This window comes from Kogia breviceps, chromosome 2 (genome assembly GCF_026419965.1).
Source record: "Kogia breviceps isolate mKogBre1 chromosome 2, mKogBre1 haplotype 1, whole genome shotgun sequence".
Lineage (NCBI taxonomy): Eukaryota > Metazoa > Chordata > Mammalia > Artiodactyla > Physeteridae > Kogia > Kogia breviceps.
Window position 1 is genome coordinate 60021309 of NC_081311.1, and position 17845 is coordinate 60039153.

General features: G+C 44.0%; 2 protein-coding genes across 10 annotated transcripts in view; one reads left to right on the forward strand and one right to left on the reverse strand.

Moving 5' to 3' along the window:
* AP3M1 (adaptor related protein complex 3 subunit mu 1) overlaps positions 1-1467 on the forward strand; it is a 24040-nt gene extending 22573 nt beyond the window's left edge. For all 3 annotated transcript variants that reach the window (XM_067025329.1, XM_059053165.2, XM_067025330.1), the window contains one exon: positions 367-1467. In XM_067025329.1, the coding sequence (XP_066881430.1) occupies positions 367-467 (101 nt within the window). In that variant the 3' untranslated portion in view covers positions 468-1467. The remainder of the gene's footprint in view (positions 1-366) is intronic.
* The window catches only part of VCL (vinculin), a 111701-nt gene continuing 94350 nt past the window's right edge, over positions 495-17845 (reverse strand). For 2 of the 7 annotated variants that reach the window (XR_010838928.1, XR_010838927.1), the window contains exons 16-22: positions 17491-17793; positions 15749-15873; positions 14233-14418; positions 11036-11475; positions 8836-9039; positions 8348-8452; positions 495-6071 (exon numbers count right to left, since the gene is read on the reverse strand). Coding sequence is in view for 5 of the 7 variants with exons in the window: in XM_059053142.2 (XP_058909125.1) it covers positions 5925-6071; positions 8348-8452; positions 8836-9039; positions 11036-11239; positions 14233-14418; positions 15749-15873; positions 17491-17793 (1274 nt within the window). In the remaining 2 variants the exon portion in view is untranslated. The other 5 variants (XM_059053142.2, XM_059053141.2, XM_059053144.2 and 2 more) reach the window with 3 other exon arrangements.

Here is a 17845-nt window from a genome sequence, read left to right on the forward strand (position 1 = left end):
GCTCCAGTATGCCTTTCACTCTGTGCTATGGGTACAGTGATTTTGGAGAGCACCTTATTTCACACAGCTTCCCTTCACCCCTACCCTCATTCAAGCACAAAGAAAGGAGTCATTCATACTCATAGAAAGTAGAATTATCCTTAAAAGACACTGCTTGTCCACATGGGAATCTGAACTAAAACCATACTTCCATAGTGCTATAATCTGTGAATGGTAGAAGGAACATTGCTTCCAAATGGTGATAAGGACACTGGTTAATGTCAGGTTTACTGTGTAGTAAACTCTATTTGCTAAGCAAATATTATATTGGTTGGTGTGACCAGGATAGTAATTTATTCCTTTCCTTACCTATTCTTTTTGACACAGGCTTAAAAGTAAACCGCTTGGACATGTATGGAGAGAAATATAAGCCATTTAAAGGAGTCAAATATGTCACGAAAGCTGGCAAGTTCCAAGTGAGGACATGAGAAGAAGCCAGAACTCCTCAAGATATGTTTGTTTTCCAAGTGTCATTACAGTTTATTACCATTAGGTACCAATTGGATGGGAATACATATTCTAGTTAAAGCATTTGTGTCGAGCCACACACCACTAACAGAGTTGCTTAGTAATCAATGTAGGGTTCATTGGAGCTTTAAGCTAAGGAAACTTCTGAATGACTTAGCTTATTTGTATCTTGTCACTTAGGAAGATTTTAGAGGTGATTTCCTCCATAGGGAGACACCAGCTGGAGGCTGCATATTTTAACAGTCAAGGCAAAAGTCTACAGTGATAACCTCTCTCCTAAAACAAGTGAGCTGGTCTCAGCAGGAGCTATCTTAGTCTGTAATGTGATATATCAAGTGCAGCCAAATGTCACACTTGATCTTAGCCATCCCAAATCTTCTGTCCCAACAGAGGAAAAATTCCTCCCACCCCAAGAAGTTTACAGAAAACTGCCTCTTCAAGTGTTTGCCTTATTCAGCTTTTCACTTATGCCATTAAGCAAGCACTGTAGCAAAAGCCACTCCACATGGCCCTTGCAGGGAGCATTGCTGCTCCATGCTCCATTCTCACTGTACTTGGTATTGTATTTTTTATAAATAAGATTTTTATGTAAAGCTCAGATTTTGATTTATAGGGACCTTGCCGCAGTAAGTACCATCTCAGTTTTGTGCCACTTGGTTCAGCTGTTAGCACAGTAAAAATGATTTGTATTAAAGGGGTGAAAGCTTTAAGGTAAAAAAAGGGAACACTACTTCTGCTTTTAGGATGTTATTGCAAGCACAAGCATTTGAGATTTTAAGCCAATTAATGTAGTAAAAGAGAAACGTAAGTGAACCTTTGCCATCTTCATGTTTTATAAAGCTTGTCCAACACCACTTAAAACCAGGTAGCCTAAAGGCCTCATGCCCTAGTTCAGCTAAAGGAAGAAAATGTGCCTGCCTCATTGTTGTCAATCTTTTTTAAAAAAAATCTTTTATCTCTTTTTGTTGTTGTTCTTAAGGGTTTCAGCTTGCCTACACTCCTTGTCTTCAGGGGAACTCCCTTTTCATATTATGTGCTTCCCAAGGCTATAGTCAATAGATTCCTTCCTGAAACTATTGTTATAACTGTCACTGGAGTACTTAAATGTCTCTACTGTACTGACAAAGTACATTATAATGAGGCAGAAACAAAATCCTCAGTAACATTGATAAACCTGTATTGATCTCCATGGTTGGCAAGTCAGTCCACAGTTGTTATCATTTAACTTGATTGACTTAGCAGTCCTTGCCCAGTTATTTTGCTTCATTAGACATGAAGAATGGAGAAAGTTAAGATGTAAGTGCTTGTTCTTGCTATTAGTTTTCTCTTTGTGACTCCATTCTTTTCATTGTCAACTTATCCCTTACCCTTATCATGCTAACGTAGCCCTTACACTCATCCCATTCTGCTGTCAGGACTAGTGGTTGGTGCTGGTACAGGGAGCCCACTGTACAGCAGCATTCTTACCTTTGCCTGCCTAGGGCACCCAGCCTGCCTTTCATCTAATAGGAAAGGTTACTTTTTGCAACTTAGTAATTTCTAGGGTAACCAATATCAGCTTGGCAGCTAAAATTAAGATTTTTTTTTTGTTTTGGTTTTTGTTTTGTTTTGGGTTTTTTTTGTGGTACACGGCCCTCTCACTGTTGTGGCCTCTCCCTTTGCGGAGCGCAGGCTCCAGATGCACAGGCTCAGCGGCCATGGCTCACGGGCCCAGCCGCTCCACGGTATGTGGGATCTTCCCGGACCAGGGCACGAACCCGTGTCCCCCGCATCGGCAGGCGGATTCTCAACCACTATGCCACCAGGGAAGCCCTAAAATTAAGGTGTTGCCAAATATTTATTCCCTTTGCCTAAGATTGGTTACCCAGTTCAGTTGCTTTTCATTTTAATGTCTTCCTCTTCAAAGTTCATACCTCAAAAGAGCAATCAATACATTTACTTTTCTTTCTGCAGAATCCCTAATCTCAATCATCCGTATATGGACTAATTTTCTTTCTGTGCTATCTTATATACAAGCAGATTGTATGCCAAGAGTCCCTTGCTTCTAGCAATTTCTGCTAAAACTTCCAAGTAGACTGTTTCCTTTTACAATTTAAATTATTGTATTAATTTGATTGAATCCAGTAGTCCTTTCTCTAGCTCCGGCTACACTGTCAATAAAAAGATGAAAGCAACAAGTTGATTTTTTAGCTTGACTGTTAATTGAGCATTCTCAGCTGGGCATGCCTCAGTGTTAGGGCAGGCTGAACACGGTCACATTTCACTCTGCATCATCACACAAGGTGTGAGGGTTGCTGCAGAGCACTTCCAAGTGCTCCTCTCTTGACCTCAGCCTTATATACTTTCTCTAACCATCACCCTTTTAGCCACAGGCTGAACAATAAGTGATCAAAACTACTTTCCCTACCACCACCTACTAATAACAAAGATCCATGAATTCTTAGTAGTATTGAAATATTTTTCAAGCATAGAATTCCAGATAATTCCAGAATAGCCTCAATTTCTAAATTCTTAAAGGAGTATAACCCAAAAGCTCATTTTCTGCATAAAGGAGTCACCATCATTTTATTCAAAGGGCGTTCATGTGATGGGTTCATTCCTTAAATGCTGCTATAGACGAACCTTGGAAAATACTGGTCCTGGTGTCCTTAGAGTCATCTGACGAGAAAAACTATAATGCAGCAGGAAGGCAGCACCAGTGAACATATGGAAAACAGAAAAAATGAGGCCATGAATACTGTTTTCAGATATTGCTGAGCTAATTCAGTACCTCTGGACAGTTCCCTTTAACTCAAGACAGCTGGAATCTGCCTCCCTAGTCAGCAACTTTTCTAAGTTAAAGCAGTGATAAATGTACTCAGCAGTACTGTTCCCCCTTTAGTGATATTTACCATTTTCAGATCTAGAAAATAAGGCAAAAATACTGATGTCCCAGCTCTACTTCAAGAACCTGTTTCTACTCTTAGAGCTTCCTCAAGCAAGAAGAGGAATATGTGCCCAAAAGCTAGCTCTGCCTCGTAACTCTGGTGGATCCCTGACAACGCTGTTGTTCTGTATTGGGGTTTAGAATATTAACTATAGACCTGCAATATTCCTGCACATGTAATAGCTTTAGCTTAGGGGATAGTGATGACCTCCACATACAGCCAGAATCTTCTAAGATGGACTACTTCAACCAGGAGATGATCTATATCATCTGGCTGCTTTCCGCTTACTGTTAACCTTTTGTCACTTCTGCTCCTTCTAGTTTATAATCCCCAATGTTGTCCTTTATTACAAAGATCTTGTTAAGTAAATATATTACTGCTGGTTTCTACTTCTTCCAGTACAATATTTGGATTAAATAAAAATCTTTAGTTTCCACATTTTGAGGATTAGCTTCACTGGCTATTCTTCAAAACAAAGGAGAAACCTGATCTAAAAGCTCTTGCTGAAATAACATACCCATCATTTAAAGCATTATTTATATAAATGTACTTTATTGTTTTAAACAGAAGAGGCAGAAAATATTTGCATATAACAAATCCTAGTTTATAAATGTAGTTTTTTAGTGATGTCTAATCAGCTTTCAGGGATTTTTTTTTTTTAATTTGCTTCACTGTGTCTTGAGCACTGATATTAGAGAAAAGCACATTGGCATAAAGTGTAAACCAGTGTCTCAAAACACTGGAAGAACTTGGAGAGCAAACATGTTTTTCTTACTTCCTCTAAGTAGTCTTTAGTAAAACAAAAGGTGATCTTTGGCATAGATTCATGCTTTAAAGGCATTAATATTGCATTTATATCAGGTAAGCAACTATACAAGGATGCTGAGGGCCTTGAAAATAATCATCAGTTAAAAGGAAACACAGGAAGCCTGAGTGTACAGTACCAACTTAAGATAAGTTTTACACATTCGATGTTAGGGTCTAACACACACTGGAGGTGGGGAAGACATTCAGGCAAGGTTCTTACTCCTTTACTCATCCAGTTCTGGCTTTGGGAAGAAATATAGTTTCATGTGCTGGGGAATGCTTAGACAGCAGTGATACGTACGAAAAAGGAAAAATTGCCTTCTCTCACTTTGCTAATAGGAAACTTACTATGGTGATAATTAAATATTATACCCATTACTCTCTTGCACAACTGTACTTAGGACGGAGGGTAGGATGCAAGGGGCTTGGCTGTTGTTGGCTGAGGGAGGTAGGAATCATTGAGGACTATTTCCCATCAGTGCATCCCCAGCAGTGCCAGAATTCCAGTCTGCAAGTACCACCTCCCTTATGTAGGAAGTGTCCTTCAGACAGGACTGCCTTTCCATTAGACACTCCTGGGGACAAGCACCGATTCTTAGGACTGAATTTCAAAAGGATAAAAACGATCTTTCAAAATTATAGAACAAACATGTATCTTTAAAACCTTGTTTAGGAAGGGTGTGGGAAGAATACAAAAGCCAGGACAGGAGACATGATTTGGTTAAAAATTAAATGCAGCATTTCAGCTCAGAAAGAACAATAAGAGCTAAGAATGAGTGATAAGGCCTCAGCATAGATCTCTGCAGGCAGTGACCAAGCGTGGAGTGCCTGGGAGTGGCCCTGCTGGGAGGATGGGAAGGCCACGCCCCAGCCACTCCGCCTCTCCAGTGGCAGAGAGCACCAGGACACACAGTGTGTTCTTGGGATGGCTGCCTTGGCAGGCCGAGGCAGGATATGGGACGGAAAGTTTCCCTAGCACAGACATTGCTCTGGAGCGAGGTAAAGACAGAATCACATGATTTGGTGATTTCCTCCTGACAAAGCGAAATTTGGTTTTGTACTGTGGGAAACTAGAAGGATTAAATTGGGGAAGGGCAGGAAGTGAATCCAGGCCCCACATGCTGGGGCTCCCCAGAGGCCACCTTCCCCTGCAACAGCGAAGCTCACTCCTGAAAAGGACCAAGGTAGCACAGCCAGGGAGGGCAGGCAGGGTCAGCAGCAACATGGAAAGCCCAAAAAAATTTTGGAGGCACAGTGATTTCCTTAACTGACTTGCCTGGGCCCTGGGTCTTGGGAGCCTGGCAGAAAGAATGGGGGGACGGGGGCAGAAAGGGAACTGTCCTTTAGGGAACAAGGGCAGAACAGGATGTCTGGCTAGTGTTCACTCTTGGATTCTGAGCTTGTGTGAAGTACATGGGCTAGAAACCCCATCTGCCTATTGGGACAGAGTGTGCACAAGTAAAGCCGTGTTCGAGAATACAGGCTTTATACGGAGACACATTTCAAAGTGTCCATGACAAGAGTATAAATGTTTTCTAATGTGAAGAGGCCCCATTCCTTTCTGTTATGTCAGGCCAAGATGTGGCTTTCAACCCCCCAGTAACCTTGGGTGGCTCCTGGGACTCCGATCATTTTCATTGTGTTCAGCAGGGGCTTCTGTGTTAGCCAGGTTCAACCAGGTGTCTACTGGTACCAGGGAGTCTTTCTAACCCAGCGCAGTGTAAATCCAGCATCTGTTCGAATTTTGATTGAAGCTGCTTCTGCTTCTCGAACAGTCTCCTTCACAGACTGCATGAGGTTCTGGGCATTGTGAACCAGCATCTCTGTGGCCTGTAAGGATAGAGGAGCTCTCCATTACTCACAGTCCCTGATGGTGCCCTTCCTCTGAAACAGGCTTAAGCCAGGAATGGAATGCAGTTTACCCAACCTGTACCTGGCATCCCTTGTATTTGTCACATCACTGGTGGTTTATAGCTGAATCACCAAAAAGAACCCCAAACTGGACCATCACTGATTGTATACTGTACCCTCAGGTGGCTTCTAGTGTATACTCCTTTCCTGGTGTTCAAACAAACCCCCTACCTCGGGCTCTTGCAGTCCCCTCTACCTAGAATGCTCTTCCCCCAGGTATCCCATGGCTCACCTCTCACCTCCTTCAGATCTCTGCCCAGTTGTCACCTTGCTGAGGCTTTTCCTGCTCACCTTATTTTAAATCACAAACCACCTTCCCAACTCCCAGCATGCCTCATCCTCCAATTCTTTCTTCACTTTTCTCTACAGAACTTACCATCACTAATTGATATACTATATGTTTTACCTAGGTTGTTTATCTGATGTTTTATCTAATTTTATCTAAAATTTAAGTTCAATGAGGGCAGCAATTTTTGTCAATTTTCTTCTCTTCTGTTCCCAAGTGTTACGTCAGTGCCTGTCACATGAGGCATTTCATAAACATTTAATTAACACATGAAAAACTAACCAAGTAAACCAACCACCTTATAAATCCATGAAAACCTAAATAAGTAAATCTTGTAAACATACAAAATACAGGACTGAGATCACACTAATAACTCACTTATCAATCCATTAACTCAGTAATTTTTTTTTTAAGTTTTAAATATTTTTGAGCTATAGACCCTTTGAGGGTTTAATGAAGGCTGTGGATTCTCCCCGGAAAAAAATTACTCACGTGCACAGAATTTGTACATGCAATTTCAGAGGGTTCATGGGCTCTGAGAGGCATAACTATGGACTAGAATTCCCAATCAATCTTTTCGCTTGGTCAACAAAGAGGCTGAGGCCCAGCGTGATTCGGAGACTTGCCAGCCCAACTCACACAACAGTTAGGAAGAGCCTCAGAACTTCTGACTTGCAATCCTGTGTTTCTTCCATTCTACCATGCTGTCAGTTTCTTTCTTTTTTTTAACTGGAATATTTAATGGAACATAGTAGATACTCCCAAGATACATTTTTGTTGGCTAATTGATTAAATGATAAGGTTGGAAACTCTGAGTCTTACCCTTTCTTCCCTGTTTTTTTCTATTTCCTTTTCTTGGGGCAGGAGAGATCACATGGCAGGAAATAGCCTAGTGCCCAAACCCTGCCTAGAATACATGGAAGTTAAAGGTTAAAATCCAGTTCCCATGGTTTGGGAGAAGAGAGGGTTATGGCGAGAGCTGTTGAATTAAAACATGGTAGTTAAGGTAGCACTACTGACACCAAGAGAAGTAGCCTCCCTGTTCCTTCCTCTAAAGTGCTCCTAACCTCTATCTCCTGGCCCAGACAAGAAGAGGGATTGTATGTATTTCGTTAACTCCCCTACATAGTATGTAATACAGTGCCACATACATATCCCATTTCACGATGAGCCTTGTCTGAGCAGTTCAACAAAAGATGTGCTACCTTCCTTAAGAAGAAATTGTAAGTCTGGCTCATAGCAGAGCCTACTAGAGAGGAAATAAGGAGAGGAAGAGGTGCTCAAATGAGGGCTTTCTGAGAAGACCTGGGCCACGTTTCCAGGAGGCAGGGATGAGAATAATCTGTGACTGCCGAGATACATACAAGAAACACTTAAGCAAACACTCCCACCATCTTTAGTACATTCTCTGTCAAAGAAACCAAAAGAGAAGCACCTCGTTTGAGATGTCATTTCAGCCTCAGCATAGGCCTAACCACCTCATGCCCCTGAAAAGCCTACACTATTCATCCTCCCTGAGGTACTTATCACCCAGAGAACAAGGAAGCAGAAATTCTCCAGCCAGAAGGATAGAGTGAGCAGGACTGAACAGGCATTGGAGGCCTCCAGAGAGAGCCAAATCCATTCCAGGGAGGAAAAGAACCGAGTAGAGAGTCCTTACTGCTGCTGATTCACTTAACCTCCCAAGGCTCAATTTCTCATCTGTAAAATGACAAGAGTTGCACAAGAGCTTTTTACTTCCCTTTCCAAATTTCTGATGTATCTCTCCAACATAGATGCCCTTCTGAGAGAATTAACGACTCCATCCTACATACTGAATACCCATTTCACAGGTAAAATTTCCTCAAGGCTGAATTAAATTGCTATCAAGTGGAAGAGAAGCTGCTGGCGAGAAATCAGAAGCACATACCTGCTCAGACTCCTCGTCGCTTATGTTGGTCCGGCCCAGCATGGTGGCCTTCACTGTGGACAGGATTTTGAGCTGGGTGCTTATGGTTGGGATTCGCTCGCATACCTAAAAAGAAAATTTAATTTAGTATGTTTCTTGGTTTTTCTTGTCCACAAGCTCTCTGAGGACGAGACTTAATTCACCTCTGTATTCTCAGTGGCTGGCATGCAGAAAGCATTCAGTAAATCAGCAGCAGGATTCCAACTGTTTTCCCCCTAGGATCACTATAGTCCTTCTGGTCCAGACATGGAAGCACTAAAATTCTTTCATTTGATTCAGAAATAAACTTGCCTGTATCTGTCTTTCCCAAATACACATGTGTATTTCCCCTTTCTGCTATTTCTTCCCATTCTGAAGTACCTCCTCCTCCTTGCTCACCCAGTTTTCTCTCTCCTGCTTTTCACCCTACCCCCTGCCCCCCCCACCACACACACACTTTTCCTGAGTACCTGTAAGAGGTTGGTTCTAATCCGCTTATCTGTGCACTGCTTGGCAACCTCCTTGGCCAACCGAGTCACCTCATCTGAGGCCTTGGCTATGTCCTTGGCACACTGAATCAGTGCCCGCTTGGTACCGCTGCCCCCTCTGACCAGCCGAGACATCTCAGCCATCAGCAGAGCCATGCGCTTGGCTGCTGCAATGATGTCATTGCCCTAGAGAGAAGCAAGATACAGTGTGAGCTCAGCCCATACTCTGGCCACGTTAGGGAAGGAAGTAGAAGCACAGAGAAGAGAGGAGGGAGCCTGCTGCTCCAGCAGCCCTCTGGAAGTGTGAGAAGAAGATACACAGACTATTCTTAAGTGATATGGATATAGCACAGGAGAAATAAACAGAAGAGTGAGCCAGGGTACTCACCCCAGCACTCAGTGAGAGAGAAAGAGAGAGATCACCGGACCAAAAAAGGAAGACTTGGATATTAATCTGAAAGGGCAACATGTGAGCCCCAGGCATAGCACTAAACAAGCATTTCAGCATTTCCAGGTTAATCATGTCAATAAATTGGGGATGTGCCCAAGAAGTTGGTTAAACAGGCATTTTCCTTTCTGTGCAGGGAAAGCAGTACAGCTGGCCTGAAGGGAAAAATACAGATGAGCCTTTCCAGATGCTGTAATCATCCTCTTTATCCTTACCCTTGTTACAAACAGCAGCCAATGACTGTCGCTGCTGAACTAGAATTTAAACCAAATAACTATTAGCCTTGGTGAAAAAAATTTTTTTCTGACCTAGTCTGCGCCTGCCCTCCCACTACTGCCTCTTGTTTGTACTCTCAGCCTAAAGGAACATATTATTTTTTCACATTTAAAAAGGCCAAGAATCAATTCTTCAGTCCTCTCAGCTAAGAGGCTTCAATCAAAGAAACTTTCACAGTTAAGAGGATGCTGGGGGAGGCATTGGGAAAATAAAAATCGTTGAGTCAAGCTGTAAATGCAACCCTCACTCCAACTAACAGCAGTTTATCTTACACTGGGCATTTTGGTTCATTAAAACCCTCATGGGTCATAATAAGGAAATGTACAAGTAATTTATGCCTTCAAAAGGCTGATATTTTGGCTGATAACAACCAAAAATAACAAATGCAATGTTCAAAACTACCTAAAAGGCCAGTCCCTACGCATTTTTCCCCTCATGCTTTTCAATTTCTAGACAATGCAGTGAGACATACACAAACCATGCCACAGCAGGGTGCTCTGTGAGAAACCTCCACAGGCACCATGAAGTGGTTGATCTTTTACGCTGGAGGGTGTGTAACATCTCGGGCAGTAATTGAGGCTAGAGAGAACACAGGCATGGGAAGAACTCATGAGAATAGGGGTATGTTAGACAAGGCTGGCTGGGCCCACCTCTTCCAGTGCAGACCTGGGATCATTCCAGGATTTCATGACGTTGGTTAGAGGACAGTGTAGTGCCAGGGTTAGTTATTTATTACCCATCACTCTTCAAACCCTTTCTTCTTGCAACATGCCACCTTCAAAGGGAAAAAAGTGATTGCCCCCATCCCCCACTCCCTAAGGCCAAAGCTCCGTTGGTTCCTGTCCTGCAGACTTGAGCACTATCTGTTCCCCACTCACACCCCCTCTCCCACTGAAACCCCTGAACAAGCCAGTCAGTGAAGCCCCCTTCCCCGTGGGCTCCCACTGAAGGCCAGCATCTGCCCCACAGCCAAGTGCAGGACAGCAAGCAGCCCTCCCCAGAAACCCTCCTCACGCTGATAAACTCTGCCTGTGCCATCAGTGAGAGGTCAGCGGGGAGGGGGTGGGGGTGGGGGACAGGCAAAGTCCAGTGATCAGGCCAGATGACCTCTTAATGGTCTATAATGATTCCTGACCTGAAAGTCACTGAGAGGCATCCACGGCTTCCCAAGGGGTTTAAGGTTCCAATATGGGCCACAAGGTCAGTAAGAAAAGGAATCCTTTCAAAAAGTGACCCCATCTCTCTCTAACCCCCAAACATAAATGCAATCCAGTTAATCTGGCATTAGCAGACCTATCAAACTTGTGAAGCCAGTCCTAACAACAAGGTGCAGACAGACAGATGCCCGCCCGGCTCGGACTCACAGGACCCGCACAGATCATGAGTGATGCAATGTGTCAAGGCTGCACATGGCCAGATGCATATGGAGCAGCCCCAGCTGGGGGCGCTAATCAGTACCTTACTAGACCACTTGGTAGCTTCCCGATGCAATGACTGAGCCGCTGCCAGAATGGGCTGGTTGACCGGCTGACTGGATGGCATTAACAGCAGCTCAGGTTCGTAATCGTCTTCCATGTCAGGGGGGACAGGGGACCCAACAGCGTCAGCCGCATCTGCCTCAGCTACAGCACTTACACCCACCTTAGCGGCTGGGTTACCCGGCTTGGTCGATGGCAGGAAGGGTGAGAAACAGGGACAGTGTTAGTAAGAGCAGTAGGGCTTGGGCAGCTGAGCTTCAGCTGGTTTAGTAACCAAAGCTTGCCTAGGATGGGAAAGAAAATGGATACTCTCCAGGAGTCAGATGAACCGAGCTCCACAGAAGGGGGAATTCTCAGCCTCCGGCACCGGCCTGTTCACAGTAAAGATGCTTACGCCAGTAGCAAACGGTTTCCAGAGAACTATTTATACAAAGAAAGAAAGTGGCATTCCTTTTGTATACACTTACTACTAAAGAGTAATTCTCAGGTCAGAATATTTTTGAGAAGCCAAACGACCAAACAATAGTAGCTTATTAACTTTAAAAGGAATCCAGAGGGAAGAGGTAAATGGAACCACACAAGTTACTTTGAACAGAACAATGTGAACAACTGCTGGCTCATATGAACACTGTTCTATAGCTTCCAGGAAACAGAAAGTGTCTTGGGTCAGCTCTGCAGCTGCCAGACACAGATTATTTCCTTCAGGGGTTAAAACTTCCAGAATTGAAAATGATAAATTTGAGGCAACAGATATCAAACCAGGAAAGAGGCAAGAAAAACACAATGGTGAGTGAAGAGGACTTATCAAATACCCCACAATCACCCAGCTAGAAGGAGCCTCAAGAAGACATCTCATCCAGCAACCACCTTAGGGAAAACCCACACTTCAGAGCAGCTCTCCCTATCTAAGGTCTACAGAGACAACACTTCACAATTTCACACTGCATCCATAACTAGCCGACTAAGAAAGCTATTCTTCGGGTACACCCTGAATCTCTACAGTTGTTACTTACCCCAAACTCAATTTACTGATATTTCACAGATAAGATAACACATGGACTTGTCAACTGACCAAAGCTGAGTTCACAGGAGCTTAAAACTGGTGCCCACGAGAAAACAGGACCTGTGATGGGGTAGATAATTAATTTAATACCAGGGATGGACATTCTGAAAGGCCAGGAAGGAAGCAGAGAGATCAGATGCTGAAAATAGACTAAGGGGGAAAGAGAATGAAAGGAATTGCCCCAATGAAGCTGAACCACTTATATAAAGAATGGCAAACACAGGTTCTTTATATCAAACATCTCTAACCAAGAGGAAGTAAGAGTTTGTGTGGAATTTTATTTGAGGTTGCTACAACTGCTGAAAGTCTTAATCCGCACAGGAAGCCTGCCTCCAAAAGCGGACTATGAAGTTGGAGGATTCAGGGCCAACAAGGAGTTCGGGGACCTTCTAAATCCTTTCACCTAAACTGTCTCAACCAGGACTCAACTCACCCCCATTCCTTAGAGGAGAGGCCAGCCCACTTCTGCTGGGGTTCAGAGTCCCAAAGTACAAAGCAGACCGACAGATACACAAACACATACCACCCCCCATCCTCCCTAAACACACATGGTTCAAGCAGCTCCTGACTTCACACAGCTCAAAGTCAGCAATCCCCAGATGCTCCAAACCTCCAGAGACAGCCAGACCTAAGGATTTGGGGCAACAAATGGCAGAGTGGGATAAACATGTAGGCCAGTGCTGTCTGCCCCTTAAGTTTTATGTTTGTCTTTAAATTCATGTATATTTTGTGTTCCACTGCACAATGTATCTGCGTGTTTTTTTTAAGTTCAAAAGTACATTTACTTAAAATGTGAGCAAGATATCAATATAAAAGAAAAGAGTGTAAGAAATAAAAGTACAAAACATTTCAAATCTTTAACATCCATAATTTAGAGTGTATCTGGGTTTATAAAGAAATTTAAATTTTCCTTAGGGAATTTCCTGGCGGTCCAGTGGTTAGGACTCGGCACTTTCAATGCCGGGTGCCCTGGTGCAATCCCTGGTCGGGGAACTAAAGTCCCGCAAGCTGCGGGGCACGGCCAAACAAACAAACAAACAAATAAATAAATAAAAATTCTTTAAAATCTTTGAGTAAAACCAACCTTCACTATCACCCCCACCCCACTCCCCATGTACACTGGGACTCTGCTAATGGTCCCAGGGGTGTGCATGCCCCAGCTGGAGAGATATGATTATAAGTGATTCCACGGGTCAGGTCCAACACCAGCAAGGTCACCATTCCTTCTTAGAACGTGGGCTCACAGCTAACAGTGCAGAAAAATAGAGTTAAAAAACCAAGGTCAAATTCCCAGCCTGAAAAAACCCAAGATCAGCTGCATGTGCAGGAGGTCCCTGGGGAACTACATTCAATACAAGAGCTTGAGGTGGCTGAAGGTGTGAAATGAACAAAGGCCAATAGATGCTGGGAATAAAGATGTGTTCATGGTAGGAACAGTTTAGAACTGACTTAGAACCACCTTCCACTACAGGGTTAACAATAATATTTAGTTCTTGTCTGGAAAAGCTACCACTCACTTTTCATCATTCACGAGGCATGACTGCTGCAGCATCCAAATTTTCACCAACCATGTTAATATTTACACTTCCATACTGTTTAGTAGGAGTTAGCCTGGAGCTGTCTTGAGGGGTGAGATGATTCTGAGAAAGGGACAAAGCACATGGCTTCTAAGACACCAATCTACCTGCTTCTATGAGAAAAGAGAAGGAAAATGCAAATATTTCATGTAGCTATAGCAGAGCCTACAGAAGACTGTGCCATGTTTGCAGTGTGGATCATTAGCACGAGAGCATCTAAAAACCTTCAGTGACCCCAAGAAAGAAGAGCAATTTCCAAAAGACCAAATGTCCAGCATCAGGGCAGCTGACACTCTAGAGGATAGAAGGAAAAGAACTTTTATCTCTAACTACAGGTATCCTAGCTATCACTTTAGCTGCTAGAAAGAGAAACCATCAAGTACCAGAAACATCTCACTAAACCACAAGAAAGAAGAGGATTGTGCTATTGGCAATAACAGGAACCAAAGCAGACAGAGGGTGATTTTCCAAACAAACTTCCTGGGCTGTGTGCATGGTTCTTCATCCTTTCTCAACAAGAAGAGCTTCATTACTTACCTTGCTGGACCATTTGCGAGCTTCATCATGGAGCTGCCTGGCAGCCATCATCATTGGCTGGTTAATCACCTCCCCAGCTTTCTGCTCAGGGAACTCTTCATCCTTCTCCTCTGGTGGTGGGGGCCTGGGAGGAGGGACCTCACCCTCAGGCAGAGGTGGTTTGGGAGGAGCAAGCTCATCTGTCAGCTAAGAAAGAATTACCAGGTTGTAAGTAAAGCTCTAGGAACTACTCCCCACCAGAATTCTTTCCTTTCCTTTAAAAAGCATCCCCCCAAAAGCCACCCACATTCACTCCATTTAAGACCATCCACACTGATCATAAGGACCACCTGTTTCAATCTCAACAGAAGCATATTTTCTTCCTTTTTCCTCCACAAAAAACTAGCACCTACTGTTTTGGAAATATCCCAGGGAGGCATACACAGCCCTACCGGGCCAAGGATCCTCAACAGAGATCTAAGTTCTGGTCCTGACTCTGTTGACAGGCAGCTGCATAAGCATACAACTTCCCCCCTGGGCCTTCGGTTCCTCGTTTATCAATGAGGAATATCTAGACCAAATGACCTCTAAGTTCTTGACTCCAAATATCAGGACTCTATTGATAACATAAGAATCCATTCCCCAGAACAGCCCTCCCTAACCACCCACCAACAGCCCAGCTTAAAAGAATCAAGTCAAATCAAAAAAGAAGCGTTGAAGGCTAGGGAAGGACTGTTCATTAGCTATGGGCACCGTGACCCAATTTTGTCCTCAACAAACTTAGAAACTTAAATATGGAAAAGTAAATTTGGGACATTGAATATGGGAAAGTATATCAGGGACAGTAAATCAAATTATTGCCTTGATAAGCTATTCCCAAGGACAAGCTATTTCCAATACTGTCAGAGAAAATGTCTAAAAATAATGACTATTTCTGATTCTAGGATTTGTATCTGCAAGCTATTGCTCAGCTTTCCTCCCCCTAAACCATTTACCTATGGAAGAAAAAATTCATGGTACTTTGTGGGGCATCAAAAGATTTTAAATTATAGTTACGGAAAAATAAACTTTTTTTAAAAAAAAGGATTTTATTACTTTTGCTACTAAAAACAGTCAAATGAAGGAAAGAAGAATGTACACAACAGTCTAACCACCTCAGTTTTGTCATCAACTGGGAACACATAAATTCTCACCACAAACTGTACAGATTCTTTTCCCACTCCTCACTCACTTGCCCCACTAACTCATCACTCATCACATTCACACTTGCCACAGCCAGCCCCTCTGCTCCAGTCACTTCCCATCAGAGCAGGCCAACACCAAAGAACCCCACTTACCCAGCACACTCCATACATAGGCACTCGGTTAATACCCAGCCAGATTCAAGAATGAAAGTCGAGTTGTGCCTCTGACTGAGCTTCAAGTAGAAGTTAAACAAAGCTACCTAGTGACGAGGCTCCAGAACAGCCTACCTCTCCCTTGCTACAGTTCTGACACCCTGCTGCTCAATTCTCCCAAACTCTCTGAATCTACTTACTCGGAGCTGTTCAAGGTCTGGCGGAGGAGGCGGGAAGTCAGGCTCCTGAGGTTGGAAGGCTTCTCTGACCTTGGCCACTGCTCCCAGGATCCGGTATCCTGAGTCCAGGAAGCTCTTTTGCAGGCCTAAACACAGACGCCCTCACTTTCAGTTGGGTAGGTCAGTGCCCTGGAGCACTGTCTGTCCAGCAGAAGAACTGGTTTCCAGTAACAAAAGCTGGATATGAAGCTGCCAGTAAGCAGCACAGGCAGTGACTGAAGGGGAAGGGAGGTAAGAGCCAGGCAGATGCCCTGAGGCCTGCAAAGAGCCAGAAGTGGCACAAACCAGCTGATCCTGTAGTGCTCAGGGTGCCTTCTTGCCTGTACGGCTAACAAGTATTCAGCACATTCCTGGGCCAGGAACACTTTGGGCACAGGTGGTGCTCATCACCTCTCATGATAAAGCAGCTGAGAGATAAGCCTGCCCCACTCAGAACAGGGGAGATGTCAAGTTTCAGATGGGGCACACATTCCCTGGAGTACTTCTCACCTTTCTCCCTACTCCTTTGCTCCACTTGGCATTCAGCATATTAACCCCTACATTGAGCTGCTTCTACTGTGTCCAGTCACCCAGAATTAAGGAATCTACTCGAACTATTAGAAACTCCAATTAGGAAACTGAGCACATCTTCAGTGATGGTGGGTTGAGAAAACCAGACAGATTTTACCTGGGCTAGGGATGAACAGGGCAGCCCCTCCTCCCCACTCTCTCACACTGAGTGGGTTCTACTCATAGAAGAGGCTAGAAACACTAGAGGCTCACAGGAGGAAGGAATTCAGATGTTTCCGACCAAAAAGGACTGGTTACATCTTTAGTAGTAAGGAAAAAATGAAGAAAACCCAAATTCTTTGGTGTAGGATAATCACCGAGGAGACCCACAGGTTAACTTAGGCCTTCCAGATTTGACAGAAATAAAGAATGTTGTCCAGAGAAAAAGCATTTTAAGAAAAGCAGAAAGTATGCCAGTTACATAAGCTAAATGGTTGATAAATTGGTTATTATGCATCTTTTGAGAAATTTCCAAAATAATGACTAAACAGGACCAGGTGTTATTTAATCAGACATTAAGAAAGCACAGAGGGACTTCCCTGGTGGCGCAGTGGTTAAGAATCCACCTGCCAATGCAGGGGACACAGGTTCAATCCCTGGTCCGGGAAGATCCCACATGCCACGGAGCAACTAAGCCCGTGCACTACAACCAACTACTGAGCCTGCGCTCTAGAGCCCATATGCCACAACTACTGAGCCCGCCAGCCACAACTAGTAGAGCCCGCCAGCCACAACTAGTGAAGCCCGCGTGCCTAGAGCCCATACTCCACAACAAGAGAAGCCACAGCAATGTGAAGCCCACATACCGCGATGAAGAGTAGCCCCCGGTCGCCGCAACTAGAGAAAGCCCACACACAGCAACGAAGACCCAACGAAGCCAGAAACAAATAAAAAATAAATTAAAAAAAAAAGCACAGAGAAGTTGGTCCAGAGAAACTAACTTACAATAATAACCCTGCCAATATTGCAGAATATATTCTGTCCAACATATTTTGAACAGAAAAAGATTAATACAGTATCTTCAAACTAAGTATCTGTAGTTTTTGCTCCTAGACTTTGCATGTCATGGTTGTGGGGTGCTTCTTCTCTCCCCACCCTGTCAGCTTCCTGAATTAACCTCTCAGCTGAGATGAACCACACCATGCATTGCTTACCAGGGTCAGAAATGTTTCCTGCCACAGCCTTTGCATCCACCACCATTGGGGATATGGTTTTGCTCAATTCGTCAGAGGCGGCTTTCACGGCCTCTCGGAACTTGGGATCCTCAGAGTTCTCCACCTCCCTCTTAGCAACCAGCAGGATCCGGTTGGCCCGACGAGCAATGCTGGTTGCCCCAGCGACCAGCATCTGAGGCTGAATATTGGCCATAGCGACTTTACACTTGTCCAGGTCTTTTTTAATTGCTTCTTCGGAAGCATCCAACAGAGATTTGGTGTCAATGGCTTCGTCCACCAGCCCTATCCGGAGAACAGAAATGGAATTTAGTTTCTATTTGAGAAGAACAGAGAC